The sequence below is a fragment of the Copadichromis virginalis genome, linkage group LG23, assembly GCF_057382275.1.
Source record: "Copadichromis virginalis isolate Kocher_CV1m ecotype Utaka linkage group LG23, C_Virginalis_male_GT1.1, whole genome shotgun sequence".
Taxonomy (NCBI): domain Eukaryota; kingdom Metazoa; phylum Chordata; class Actinopteri; order Cichliformes; family Cichlidae; genus Copadichromis; species Copadichromis virginalis.
In genome coordinates this window covers 4,341,161-4,355,260 of record NC_140639.1, presented here as the reverse complement: position 1 = coordinate 4,355,260, position 14,100 = coordinate 4,341,161, and the positions used below count along the sequence as shown (strand labels likewise).

The following is a 14,100-nucleotide window of genomic DNA, read 5'->3' as shown; positions in this document are numbered from 1 at the left end:
GAGATAAAAACTGTTGCTCTCCAAACATTTCATGAAAGTGTAGTTTTAGCATTTATTCCTGAAGCTTTCCAGTCACAGCATTAAAGCCAGTGTGACCGGCCCTCTCCCTCCTCGCACTCCTCCTCATGCTTTCTGCTTCCTCTTTTCTGTGCCTACACACATCCATTACTGCCTCTTTGTGTGGGCAGCTTATTGGAAACAACTGCGCGCAGGTGAGTAGCACCCCAGCCATAGGGCCTGACCTCTGACTGTGCACAGGTCACCTTTGTCTTTCTCTCTGTCTTGCTTTCCAAGTAGCTGTCCTGCTCTTTTCAACTAATATAGCTGTCTGTTCCTTACCTATCTGAAGCTTGTAATGTCCACTTTCTCTTTTTGCTCTTCTTCCCTTCGATCTGTTCTTTAGTTGTAGCATTTGACCTAGTGATGCATAACGATATTGTAGTATCCCGCCTCTCTTAAAACTGCTTCTTCTTCTTTTTTATTTTTTTTAATGTTCTTGAAAATATCAGCATCTCTATTTCTGAACAAGCAGTTCTGATTTATCTGTCCTTAAAGAAAGGGAAACAAAATGATTTCCTAGAAAGAAAGAAAATAAGAACTGGCTGCTGATGTTCTCAGGACTTAATCTTTCACCCTTTAAATTCCCAGAATAGTTTCCTAAAAGCATGTTGGCTCTTCTTTTTCTTGTACTGGGCAATCGGCATCAACATGCTTTTAGAAACCTATCCCAGCGGTTCGACGCAATAGTGTAATTCTTTTCTCTTAGATCTGCTCAGCTGAGTTTAGTAGACTTGGCATGCCCCCAGACTGTCTCCAGCTGTTTTTAAGTGGATACGCTTTGCCTGCCCTCAGTGGAAAAAGATGTGGCCTTAAGCCAAGGATAGAATGTGGATCGTTTGAATAATGTGTTGATGAGATCATGCAGGACAAGCTGTAAACAGTTTTGGTCTTATAAATTAATGTTTACTTACAAAAACACATGTGGAAGTCTTTCTTTTGGATTGTAATTCTAAAAGAAAAATGACACCACAAAAGCAAGGTTACTTAATTCTAGGAATTTAAAGCTGAAAGAATAAAACCAAAAAAGAAAATTTACTTAAATTGGAGACTGATGACACAGCATGGTTTTATATAATATCTATATTAGATTTTATATTATATATAAAGATTTTCCAACAGGGGGCTATAGTGCACGCTACTAACTCCTAATTTCCGGCTTTTAAGACATACAGTGGGGCAAAAAAGTATTTAGTCAGCCACCGATTGTGCAAGTTCCCCCACCTAAAATGATGACAGAGGTCAGTAATTTGCACCAGAGGTACACTTCAACTGTGAGAGACAGAATGTGAAAAAAAAATCCATGAATCCACATGGTAGGATTTGTAAAGAATTTATTCGTAAATCAGGGTGGAAAATAAGTATTTGGTCAATAACAAAAATACAACTCAATACTTTGTAACATAACCTTTGTTGGCAATAACAGAGGGCAAACGTTTACTATAGGTCTTTACCAGGTTTGCACACACAGTAGCTGGTATTTTGGCCCATTCCTCCATGCAGATCTTCTCGAGAGCAGTGATGTTTTGGGGCTGTCGCCGAGCAACACGGACTTTCAACTCCCGCCACAGATTTTCTATGGGGTTGAGGTCTGGAGACTGGCTAGGCCACTCCAGGACTTTCAAATGCTTCTTACGGAGCCACTCCTTTGTTGCCCGGGCGGTGTGTTTTGGATCATTGTCATGTTGGAAGACCCAGCCTCGTTTCATCTTCAAAGTTCTCACTGATGGAAGGAGGTTTTGGCTCAAAATCTCACGATACATGGCCCCATTCATTCTGTCCTTAACACGGATCAGTCGTCCTGTCCCCTTGGCAGAAAAACAGCCCCATAGCATGATGTTTCCACCCCCATGCTTCACAGTAGGTATGGTGTTCTTGGGATGCAACTCAGTATTCTTCTTCCTCCAAACACGACGAGTTGAGTTTATACCAAAAAGTTCTACTTTGGTTTCATCTGACCACATGACATTCTCCCAATCCTCTGCTGTATCATCCATGTGCTCTCTGGCAAACTTCAGACGGGCCTGGACATGCACTGGCTTCAGCAGCGGAACACGTCTGGCACTGCGGGATTTGATTCCCTGCCGTTGTAGTGTGTTACTGATGGTGACCTTTGTTACTTTGGTCCCAGCTCTCTGCAGGTCATTCACCAGGTCCCCCCGTGTGGTTCTGGGATCTTTGCTCACCGTTCTCATGATCATTTTGACCCCACGGGATGAGATCTTGCGTGGAGCCCCAGATCGAGGGAGATTATCAGTGGTCTTGTATGTCTTCCATTTTCTGATGATTGCTCCCACAGTTGATTTTTTCACACCAAGCTGCTTGCCTATTGTAGATTCACTCTTCCCAGTCTGGTGCAGGTCTACAATACTTTTCCTGGTGTCCTTCGAAAGCTCTTTGGTCTTGGCCATGGCGGAGTTTGGAGTCTGACTGTTTGAGGCTGTGGACAGGTGTCTTTTATACAGACGATGAGTTCAAACAGGTGCCATTCATACAGGTAACGAGTGGGGGACAGAAAAGCTTCTTACAGAAGACGTTACAGGTCTGTGAGAGCCAGAGATTTTCCTTGTTTGAGGTGACCAAATACTTATTTTCCACCCTGATTTACAAATAAATTCTTTACAAATCCTACCATGTGGATTCATGGATTATTTTTTTTTTCACATTCTGTCTCTCACAGTTGAAGTGTACCTCTGGTGCAAATTACTGACCTCTGTCATCATTTTAAGTGGGGGAACTTGCACAATCGGTGGCTGACTAAATACTTTTTTGCCCCACTGTAAGTTTACCAGCTCTTATCACTTCAGTATGGAGGACGTTATTAGGATCGATCGACCGTGTGGAGCTCTGCTAGAGGAATGTCTTGTGCTTTGAATGAGACCTGGCTGCTTCACAGTGCAGAACATGTGCTTGAGAATGGTGGATTGCTGCACCCTACATGCCTTGTTCACCTTTAACAATTAATACTCAAGGAATGCATCTTTCAGATGATGTAGCCCAGGAGGATCAAAATCACCTCCCAGTTAGAGTTAAAATATGTATCTGTATGTTTTGTTTGTGCAGGCCGCTTGCAGACAGCGAGAAGCTACCGGTCAGGTCACATCGTGCAGCGGGGGCTCCAAAAAGCTCTGCTGAGGATGGAGAGGCAGAAAATGCCACGCCACAGGAACCCAAGAAGAAGAGCAGCAAAGAAAAGAGGGACAAGAAGAAAGATAAAGAGAGGGATAGGAAGGTGAGGTTAAGATGCTGGAAACATTTCCCACCTTCTGGTCATAAATCAGATTCACGGAGCACTCAGAGCGAGGGGAGAACAGTAGTGCGCTGTCAGCTGCGCCGTCACAATTTGATGACTCAGTGTTTGCATTTCTTAACCTGACTGACACCGACTGGAATATATTCTCCTGTTTTCACAGAGGAGCAAAGAAGAGAAGAAGAAGAAAAAACACAAACATGAAGAAAAGGAGGAGGATCTTCTTGGAGGTCAAGCAGAAGAGCCCGTGGTCCAATCGGAAGAAACGAAGGAGGTGGAAGCACAGCCCACTTCAACTAGTGCTGAGGTACGCCTTTATAACATGTTGGACCGAGGATGTTTCCTACGCGGCGCCGCAGTTTGTATCTAACATCCAAACACTGGTTTTAATTACCAGATCTATAAAATTATAATTAAAATGGCTTAAAGGATACCTTAAGGCAGTGGTTCCCAAACTTTTTTGCTAGGTCCCCCTTTGTTTTACAAGAAAAATTTTTTTGTTTTGTTTTTCCTTTTCGTACCGCGCCCCCCTGCAATGGCTCTGCGCCCCTCCTAGGGGGCGGGCCCCACACTTTGGGAAGGTCTGCCTTAAGGAGTGCTCTACAAATTCTGTCAAATGGTTAAATGCAAGCAGACACGTTTTATCATGTTCATTAACTCGGCGCTTCCATTGCTTTTTCCCAGCCTGTCTTTCAATCGGCTATAGCGATCAAGTATCAGTTTCCTCGTAGCCGACTGTGCAGTCTCTTGCCAAATACTTGATTTATTCATGAAACAGGACAGTGTATTCTCTGTATCCATTTTCATGAATAGTAGTAAGACACAGAACCTGTTTGGCCCTCACCCCTCTCACCTCCTCGCGCTCCTCTCCCTCCCTTCCTCTTTTAGGTTTCGGACCTGGATTTCTGGCTCTCAAATGCTCCAGTGCCCTCTAACACCCAGGTTGAGTCACGCCCCTCTTTCTCTCTCTCTCTCTCTCGCTCTCTTTCTGTCTCTCTCACCCTGTCCTGCCCACATCTGTTCAGTTTCATGACACGGTTTTCAATCAACCTGCCTCAGACATTGGTGTAACCATACATTCTGTCTCTGCTGCCCTTCAGTTGTTCCTTTTTTTTTTTTTTCCTCCCCTCTGCATCTTTTGACACTGCCTCTCTTTCACAGGGCTCACAACACTATATTCTGTCATTTTCCAGCACCCTTCTGCTTTCTAGCATGTGTGTGTACACAGTATGTATCTGTATTTGTCTCGCACTTCTTCTTGCCTTGTGTTGTGTCAGTCATGATGTCAGAACAGGTGCTGTTACTTTTTATTGTTTTGTTTTTGTTTTTTGTGATCTTTATTTATTGATTTCTTTATTTTTGAAGAAGTGACAATGGACCAAATGTCACTAATATGTCTTTGAACCAGTGTGGTCCTGGTACCCACACACACACACACACACACACACACACACACACACACACACACACACACACACACACACACACACACACACACAAACTCCAAACAGAAGCTGGAGTTATTTTAGTGGTAGACAGGATATGTGAGCTTCAGCTAACAGTTATTGCTGGGATAGCCTTTCATGGTTCTAGGTTGGACACCAGCACCGCAGTGGTGGAAGAGGGGTAAACGGCTCCCCAGAAATTGGCCCAGAGTCCTTTCCTCTTACGTCACCACTGTATGAGCACAATATCCACTCTCCATTATCTCTTCAGTGTGGGGCCATAATTATCTTTGTTTCTGTTTGAAAACAAAGTAGAATTTCCCAAATCAGCTGCTAAACTTCACCTTTACTAATAGACTTTTTGATGACTGTTTTCTTTCATTTAAAAAAAATAGGAAAATTACTTTCTCAGTTGTTTTAAATTAAATCTATGTGGCCTGTGGTCATGCCAGGACAGCGCTCTCACACCATTTCCAGCTTGTTTAAATAAGCTAAGCTATCCAGTTGCTCCACTATTTCATCCTGACTGTTCCATGAAAAGACTGAATAACAGGCACACTGTTTCCTTAGCTATACATGTAACATGACTGTACGCTCAGATCTGTCAGGCCTTTTAACTTTCCCTTTGGGCATTTCTGTTATTAATCATTTGAACTGTCAGCCCAAGAGTTAAAGCTGCCCCAGTAATATGCATCGATGTCTTCGTGGAACGCTTGTTTTTGTTCTGGCTGTCACACCAGCGTCCCAGATCATACTGTTGCATATATTTAGCTTGTCAGTCAGCCTGCTTCAGTTTCGAGCAGCACCCAGTGTAGCTGGTTAGTGCAGTGGATCCAGCAGTTGTACAGCAAAACCGCTGTAGGTGTAGAGGTCCATACAAACATGATATGCTCATGTTTAGCATTCTTCCATGCAATACTCTTGGCTCATTGTACCTGATGTTTGTTTGTGGTGTCACTCAGCTCAGTAGGTTGCAGGTGATCATGAATGACTTCTCTTATGAATGACTGAGTGAACTCACTAACCTCACTTACCTATGTCAACACAGAAGTGGTAGAAAGTTTTGCATGTGTTAAACGCTGTGGTTGTTCTTGTTTGTGTGTTTATTTGGTGGCGTGCTGGTGTATCTGAACAGGAAGCAGCAACAGTAGCAGAAGCAGCCCCAGCGCCCGAGGCGCCTGCTGGCACAGCGGCCGACTCTGAGCCCGAGGAGCCCAAAGACACCGAGACGGAGGAGAGTGTGAGTTAACGCAGACGAGGCAATAGTTGGAAGGAACAAAGTTTGACAGCACTGCTTGAGATTCCAGTTTACAGTAACCCCGACTGGACTCGGGGAATTGGCAACTCTAATTCTGATACATTTGTGTGAACGATGTGTCGCAGACCTGCCAGTTTCTGTGGGCTCTGGGGGAGTAATTCTGCCACTTTGTGTTTTATTTTCATTAGCATTAACACTCAATGGCGATTAAACATCACTTCAGGAAATTTATCTCCTTCTCCTTCTTTGGGTTTTTCTCTATAGAAGTCATCCAAGCACAAGAAGAAGAAGCAGAAAAAAGAGAAGGAAGAGAAGGAGAAGAAAAAGAAAAAGAAGCATCATCACCATCACCACCACAGCGATGGAGGTGGAGAGGAGTCTGTGCAGAATGGCACCGTCGAGGAGGAGGAGCCTCTGCCGGTCAGTGTCGAACAACCACAACATTAAACTTAACCGATCATTACTTTTAATTTGTAAACTACGGGTTAGGTTTCCTAAATCAGAATCGGTACAGCAAAATGTACACGTACAAAGAATTAGGCTCATTCTTTTTCTTCGTTGCTCTCAATTTACTTAACAGAATAGATAAGAAACATTACTGATAAAAGCACGACACAGACAATAGCAATTTGTATAGCATATTTAAATGTGCAGTGCGCCAAGATCTTGGAATAAAACATTTACCAAGCTGGGGATGGATAACTGGTTACTATACAGTATATACATGAGGAATTGATGATATAGATGTATAGGTATGTACAATACCATATTGATACGTACAGCAAAACATTATGTACAGCACTCTTTGGTTTTAGCATTTGATGGATGTTAAAGTAGAGATGATATGAGTGAAGTAAAAATTAAATTGGCATCTTTGTGTCATTCCTCTTCGATTGAAAACAGACAAACAAAAGCTTACTGACCTCAAAGACACGAATAACTCAAAGCCGCATGTAGGCAGTATAATTTATCATCATTCATCTGAGCTCCACTGGGTAAACCCACTTACTGCTGCCAGCACACACTGCCTTCCTTGTTATATAGCAGCTAGGTAGGAGCTCCTGTTGCCTAGTTAGCATGCTTAGTGGCTGAGAACGCCTCCTCTGACCTGAGCTCTTCTCTCCTTTCAGCCCATGTCCAATTACTGCCTGCTGGCTGAGAACTCCTACATCAAGATGGTGAGTGATGGTGACTGCGATGCCAGGCTTTGGAAATTTGTTTTGCTCTCAATTTGTTAAAATAATTCCGGTCTCATTTTGGCCATGGAAACATTTAATTTTCGAATTTAATTTTTAGCATCCAAAGCTGCTCATGCCTTCTCCAATCTAATAGTTTGCATTGTTAATTAAAATGCACCAAGGGAACCAGATTGTGATAAATATTCTGCTTTATTTCGACATGTTGGGTTCTTCTGTTTACTTTAGTGAGACAATAAATAAAATAATTTTCTTGCTACATTATAGCGCACATTTCTTTCTAGATGCTGAGGAAGAGAAACGTTGTTGTTTCCAAGATCCAGCATGTGGAGTAATTAGAGTTAAAAAAACCAAAAAGAACTATCATATACAGATTTCTTTTTCTCTTCCTCTCTTTAAAGATGATGGAGGATGCTGATCAGGTATTGGTTAAAGTTTTGTCCTAGATGTGTTTCTCTCTGGTCTCGTTGCTCTTTACAGGCCTTCCTCCTTGGGCAGACTAATTTATGTTTCTCTAGCGCAGCAGCGCTCGGTTTCTGAGAATGATTCTGTCCTTGTGATTATCTCCTTGTGTTCACTTCTTGGAAATGGTGATGTGTGCTCTGGATCTGGGTAGTGACTCTGATTTGCCTTGTTAACACTGTGTAAAAGAGAGGAAAGATGAGACCGTAATTCACTGTTCCAAAATCCACGTTTAGCACTTTCCTTGTTTTCCCTCTTCCCCGTAAGGTGTGTGACATCCAGGGGAACCTACAGGATGGCAGTCAGGTGGTGGTGTCTGTCATCTTTGAAAATAAGAGTGACAGCTTCCTCAAATCCATGGAGTTCAATGTGCTGGACTCTCTGAACTCCAAGCTGCAGAGGCCAGAAGGGTCAGGTCCACATGATGGCCTTACCGTCCCCTTCCAGCTTCCCCCTGGTCAGTTATTATCTAAAGAAAAATCGTGTATGAATCCATCCATCCATGACTGTGAATTAAAAGCCCATAGCCCCCCTCAAATCTTTAGTATTCATATTTTGGAGGGGCATCCAATCAGAAGTAAGTTAGCTTAAACTGAGGTTGAATTGAGCTGAAAGAGTTTTTGTTTGTTTCTTTTGTTCAGGCAGATTATTATCTGAGGCCCAGGATAAGATAAATTAGTATTACTTAAACCATGTAAAGCTAGTCTAGCATAACCCAAGATGGAAAATATGGGGTTGGAAATGGGCATCATAGTTATCCTTTGCTATAATATTGGCTTACTAAAAAAATAAAATAAAACAAGCATTTTCCTGGTAATTGTAGTGGGGCTTTTCAGAATAAATGTCCATCCTTTTTACTGAGTTACAGATGATTCAAGCAGCAACTTAAAAAATTGTATTATATGAGTTTTTAAAGTTGTTGAGTTCCATGATTTGATGCTGAGAGCTTCTGTTTTTTCTTGTAGGAGTGTCCAATGAAGCACGATTTGTCTTCACTGTGCAGAGCATCGTAATGCCGCAGAAGCTGAAAGGAACCCTCACCTTTATTGTAAAGGTTCGTAGGAAAAGCAAACAAGTGCCGTGTATACTAAAAAGAAAACAAAATCTAATGAAAAAGCTGAAATCCAAATGAAACGCAAACAAGATTGACAGGATTTTTTTATACATTATTATTAAACCTGCGGCTTAATTAATTCATCTTTTGTATTTGTAATACTAGAGTTGGCCTAGTAGCAGATGAGTTAATTCTGAGACCTATGAAGGAATCAAACAGGTGTTTTTAATATGCCGTTTTGCTCCATTCCCACAGAACGAGGACTCCTCCACTCATGAGAAACTGGACTTCAAACTGCACTTTACCTGCACCTCCTACCTGATCACTACTCCTTGTTACAGGTTGGTTATGCCACTCCTCCATTCATATCAGAGTTTCAGTGAGTCATTTAAACTTTTTAAAGAAGCTGTTGAAACTCCTCTCAAAGTGTTTCCAGGGAGAAATCTTTGGAGTGGGAGAGTTTGTAGACTGAGTGGTGAGACTGTGGTTTAAGCGTGGCAGTAGAAAATGGCCATCTTTGAGGAAGAATAAATATCAGTAAATTTCACTTGTACTTGTTTTAAGATAGAGCTTGTGTGAAATTTTAAATTAAAAAGATCAAGAACCACGGTCTGGGAATCATTAAAATCTGTTGAATCTTCGTTAGATTTTAGTAATGGAGAAATCTAAAACTGACTTCTTTTTGTTCTTTTGCTCTCTCAGTGATGCGTTTGCAAAGTTGCTGGAGTCGGGAGATCTGAAGAGCAGCTCTGTCAGACTGGAGGGAGTTAACATGCCCTTCCATCACCTTCTGGCCAGGATCTGCTTCCACCACCACTTTTCTGGTACCTTTACATTATCACTTTTTTCGGGGGACCTGAAACCTGTGCTACTTCACATGCAGGAAATTACAATCATCAGAGGGGAATGTTTGAAAAGTGTATTAATGCTGGGTAATTTTGACATTAATTCTGATGCGCTGCATTTGTGATTGTGCTTCTTTCTCGTCTTTGATTAGTTGTGGAGAGGATCGACTCCTGTGCCTCCATGTACAGCAGGTCTATCCAGGGTCACCATGTCTGTCTGCTGGTCAAAACTGTAAGCGACAATAACATAAATCTGAGTTAAAACCGAAGATGAAAAGAGTTTTCAGGTGGTGATGCTGACATTGTCCCCCACTTCTCTCCCCCTCTCTCCCAGTCTGGTCAGACTGTGTCCATTGACGCTAAATGTGACGAGCCAACGCTGCTTGGGAATGTGCTGGATGAGATCAAGCAGACCTTCTCTCAGTGCTGATTGTGTCTGACAGCCGAAGGGTGCCCCACCCTCCACCCTACCGCTCCATCCCGCCCCTCCCTCACTGAAACACAACATAATCACGTTACGAAACACTGCGACTGGCACTTCCAGTATCGCCCTATTTATTAGTCTGCAGATTTGCAAGATTTCTTTCCCCTTCTCAGCTTCTCCAGCGCCCCACACTTTGCCCCTCTTTGCACTCTGTGGTCACTCCCTCACACTTGATGTTGCTTTACAGACTCATTGTGTACATGCTTCATCTTCTCTGCAGTGTAATTTTCATTTTTACTTCCTAGTTTTCGAACAGCCGCCCTGTTGCACCCCGACTCTGACTGAGCTCCCGTTTCTGGACGCCTGGCGTCCTCTTCTCTTTCCTGCGTCTCTTTCCGCCCTCCACTCTGTCGGGAATTCAATCTGTGACGGTCGCGTCATGTAATGTTGACAACTGGACTTTTGCTGTTAATGGTTGAATTGTATTTTTACTGTTTTGACGTTTTTGTCTTTGGTTTGTTTTGTTGTTTTGTCTTTTCTTTTTCTTTATCTTTGTCTGAAACCTGACTGCGCCTTCATCTAATCCCCTTCTTTACTGCTCACTAAAATCTGTGTGTGCTGCTCATCTGTGTAGGCCTTGAAAAAAGATAAATCAGGTGATTGACTCTTTTTTCGGACTAGATGGGCGCTATAACCTGCTCACCCACCACTGACCTGGTGCCTGGAGAAGACCAGACACTGGGCAAGTGCAATGAGAGGAGAGCAGAGGTGAAACCAAAGCTACAAATAAGGCATGGGTTTTAAGCTTGTATCGGGGTGCTTTTGCCCTACTTGCCTCTTGGCGAGGCTCAGAGCAGATCTGCTGGTGTTTAGTTGAACCGAATCCTTGTGTCTCTACGGGTGATTGTACAGTAGTTCAGTAGTTTTGCTCTGTGCCTTAGCCCTGCAGTCTGACCTACTCCGGCACTTCATAAGTCTTGTAGAGCCCCCACCTCTCCCCTGAGTGCACTGATCTAACAGTGCTAAACTGCAGATTGACCCTCCCCAAGGACTTTGAACATATCATTCCTTTGGCAAATCCAGTGCAATGTGAGGTTTCTATTACACCTGACAAAGCCACCTGTGTTCTACCACGCATGGATGGTTTAGTTATTGTATAGAAGATGTAATAATATTGTAAAGCAGGATGCTGTTCTTTGTCTGAAGGCAGGTCGTCACTTGGCCAACGTGTTCACGGAATAATCTGACGTAAAGAGCTGACATCACTGTCCTCTGTGGGGGGGGAAAGACAACCTGTGACAAGTTAAAGGACACCACACTTATACTCTCAGCCTGCCTGTACTGTTTCTTTTAAAACTGCTGGTCTGCATATGAGATTGCTAAAAGTCATTTACTACTAAGCGGACGCTGTTAACTGGTCAGTGGCTTGAGGCGCCCTGTGAGTCAGTATTAATCAACACGGCTTCCACAGTAAGGAAGCGTCGCCTCCGTCAGCAGCAGCAGTTGTGTGGTTTTTGTCTGTCCTCATGTGAAATATTTGCGCCCGTCTCCCTCTCATGCATCACAGAAAAAGCCAGCTGACCCACCCATATAAATCCCCCCCATGTTTCTTTTTCCCTCCAGAAACTGCCTTGCTACTTTGTGTGTATGTGTGTGTTAGGAGAGTCTTTAAAGAAAACACAACACCCGACTTCCTGCTGAACTCTGTTTGATGTCTTCATTTGGATCATTCATGTTTAAAGCAACCACCCCGTCCACTTCAACTGATCCTTGTAGTAGCAAGAGTGAAAGGAAAAAAAGACTTGGTAGCGTCTCTGTTCATATATATACTGGTAAGGCCCTCCTCTCTTGCATTTGTCTGCTATTGTAGATAAGAAATATAATGATGTCTGGCCTGAAGGTCAAGTCAGCCATTCCACTAGATTTTCAGTAGTAGAGTCTGAAATCAGAGGTGATCAGCTGTTTTTCAGGAACGTCAGTAGAAAAAAATTATGTACGCGCTCCCTGTTCCTGAAAATGATATCCATGAATCTGAGAAACGACTTCTCTAATCACACGCTGTCCTAATACTGATCATTCTGTGCATACTGTTAGATTAAAATTTGTATATTGCATGATTAGGAATGTACACTTTTATTTTCCTTGTTTCTTTCCCATGGTCATGCTTACACAGACAAAGATGTCATTCCATTTTCTCTTGTTTTTCCTACTTTTTTTTTTTTTTAAATGAGGTTTTCTTGACCATTCTCTATTTTTGATGGTATTGTGTTTTTATCTATTCTAAGTGCAGACAATTAAAAGAAGTGATACCATTGAATGTTTTAAAATTATTAGTCACAGGGGAAGGAAGGGGGTTCTGTTTGGTGTCGCACCACTGAGGACATGGGGCTCATAATAACAGTAGAACAGGTTACGTGAAGCAGTGTACTGAGAGGCAAACCCGCTCTGTCTTAATGCTCTGTTGGTTCAGCTGTAATGACTTATTCTACCAAGTTTGGCTTGTGACATTGAAATATACTCTCATATGACAGATTTTTGAAGGTCCTGTCTTTTTATTTCTTCATATTCAACTCTACAATGTCATATTCAGAAGGGGACAACATAAATTACATTTCCTTCAAAGAAATTCCACTCAACAAAAAAATAAATAAATAAATAAAAGCTGTAAGAAGATGCTGTAGTCCTTTTGTGTGTGTGTGTGTGTGTGCGCGTGTTAAAGTGAGCCAATAAGCATACAAAAAACTAGTTTTGAATGAAATGATAGAAACCTGGAGTGTATACGTGTAGATGAAGATATGTTCTTGGCAAATTAATACCCGTCTCTTTATCAATAAAGCAAGATGTGCCGCTTTGAACTTCAATTCCCAGAAAGCCTAGCAGCAGAAGTAATCGAGACCCCTGACTGACAGCGAGCAGCTGAGTTGAGAAAAGTTGAGCAGACAAAGCCTCAGATTGAAGTTTTATGAAAAAATTGATTGTTTTATCGAAATTGCCGCTTGGCCAACCTCCCTTTCCTCCTTAAGGCACCCGATAAAAAGAGGAGGCTGAAAAGCTTTCGGTAGCAAAGATAACCGAGATCAAAATGAATTTCCGGTATAGACTTTCAAAACAAAGCTCGCGATTCGAACTGTATTTTTCTCTAAGAGCAAGCAAAAATGGACACTTATGTATGTTTAACTAGAAGTACATTAAACGACACAAAACCTAAAAATAAAGACTCTACCTTCATCATAAACAATGAACATCCTAACTGTAAGGTCTTAAGAAGTTGTTTACCTGAGAGAGTGCAACTAGGGTAAAGGTCAAAAGAGAGAGGGGTAAATTGTGCAGTGCTGTGAGAAAGTATTGGCCCCCTTCCTGATTTTTTTTTCTTTCTTTTTTTTGCATATTTGTCTCACTAACATGTTTCAGTTTAAAGAAATGTTAGGCAAGCTAAACAAATGCAAAATGCAGTTTTAAATGATGGTTTCATTTATTAAAGGAGAAAAGCTATCCAAACCTGCCCTGTGTGAAAGAGCTAGTAACCTAATAACTGTTTGTGCCAGCCAGTGAGATCTGCAATCAAGCATTTGTGAAAACTGGCAATGAGTCTTTCACACTGCTGTGGAGGAATTTTGGTCATGAGAAAGTAAGTTTATCAGACCTGGACTTTGATTAGGCAACCACAAAATCAAAACTTTAATTTTTCTTTCAAAGGTGGACTTGGTGAGATATTCTCCTTCAGGATTTTCTGGCAGACAGCAGAATTCATGGGTCTATCATTTACAGCAAGTCGCCCAGGTCAATTCCATTTCCCAGATTGGATTCCGTGGACCGACACCCTTTCTATTTTCAAGGTTTAAAACTTTTGATAAAGCATTTAGTTGGGGCTGGATCAGCTGACCCTGACTCCTCCCTTAATTATGCTGTAACAGGCCAATAGTCAGTTGGGGGCTTCCTGTGATGCACTGAATGTTTCTTCTTCACTTACCTTATTCACTCACTATGTGTTTACACCCCACTCTGCATTTAATCAGTAGTTATTATTAATCTCTGGCACAAACACAAATGTTTGTGTTGTTCCGTTTTCCTTCTCTCACCCCCAACCACTCGATGGATACCCCTGCCTG

General features: G+C 42.2%; 1 protein-coding gene across 5 annotated transcripts in view; it reads left to right on the top strand.

The window, feature by feature from the left end:
- Positions 1-12,664, top strand: part of ap3d1 (adaptor related protein complex 3 subunit delta 1) — a 28,297-nt gene extending 15,633 nt beyond the window's left edge. The window contains exons 22-35 of one of the 5 annotated variants that reach the window (XM_085447589.1): positions 189-212; positions 3,121-3,289; positions 3,471-3,614; positions 4,196-4,249; positions 5,888-5,992; positions 6,275-6,430; positions 7,141-7,188; positions 7,608-7,628; positions 7,936-8,125; positions 8,634-8,722; positions 8,978-9,063; positions 9,425-9,546; positions 9,720-9,799; positions 9,902-12,664. In XM_085447589.1, the coding sequence (XP_085303715.1) occupies positions 189-212; positions 3,121-3,289; positions 3,471-3,614; positions 4,196-4,249; positions 5,888-5,992; positions 6,275-6,430; positions 7,141-7,188; positions 7,608-7,628; positions 7,936-8,125; positions 8,634-8,722; positions 8,978-9,063; positions 9,425-9,546; positions 9,720-9,799; positions 9,902-9,997 (1,384 nt within the window). In that variant the 3' untranslated portion in view covers positions 9,998-12,664. The remainder of the gene's footprint in view (positions 1-188; positions 213-3,120; positions 3,290-3,470; positions 3,615-4,195; positions 4,250-5,887; positions 5,993-6,274; positions 6,431-7,140; positions 7,189-7,607; positions 7,629-7,935; positions 8,126-8,633; positions 8,723-8,977; positions 9,064-9,424; positions 9,547-9,719; positions 9,800-9,901) is intronic. The other 4 variants (XM_085447591.1, XM_085447592.1, XM_085447590.1 and 1 more) reach the window with 4 other exon arrangements.
- The last annotated feature ends 1,436 nt before the right edge of the window (positions 12,665-14,100 follow it).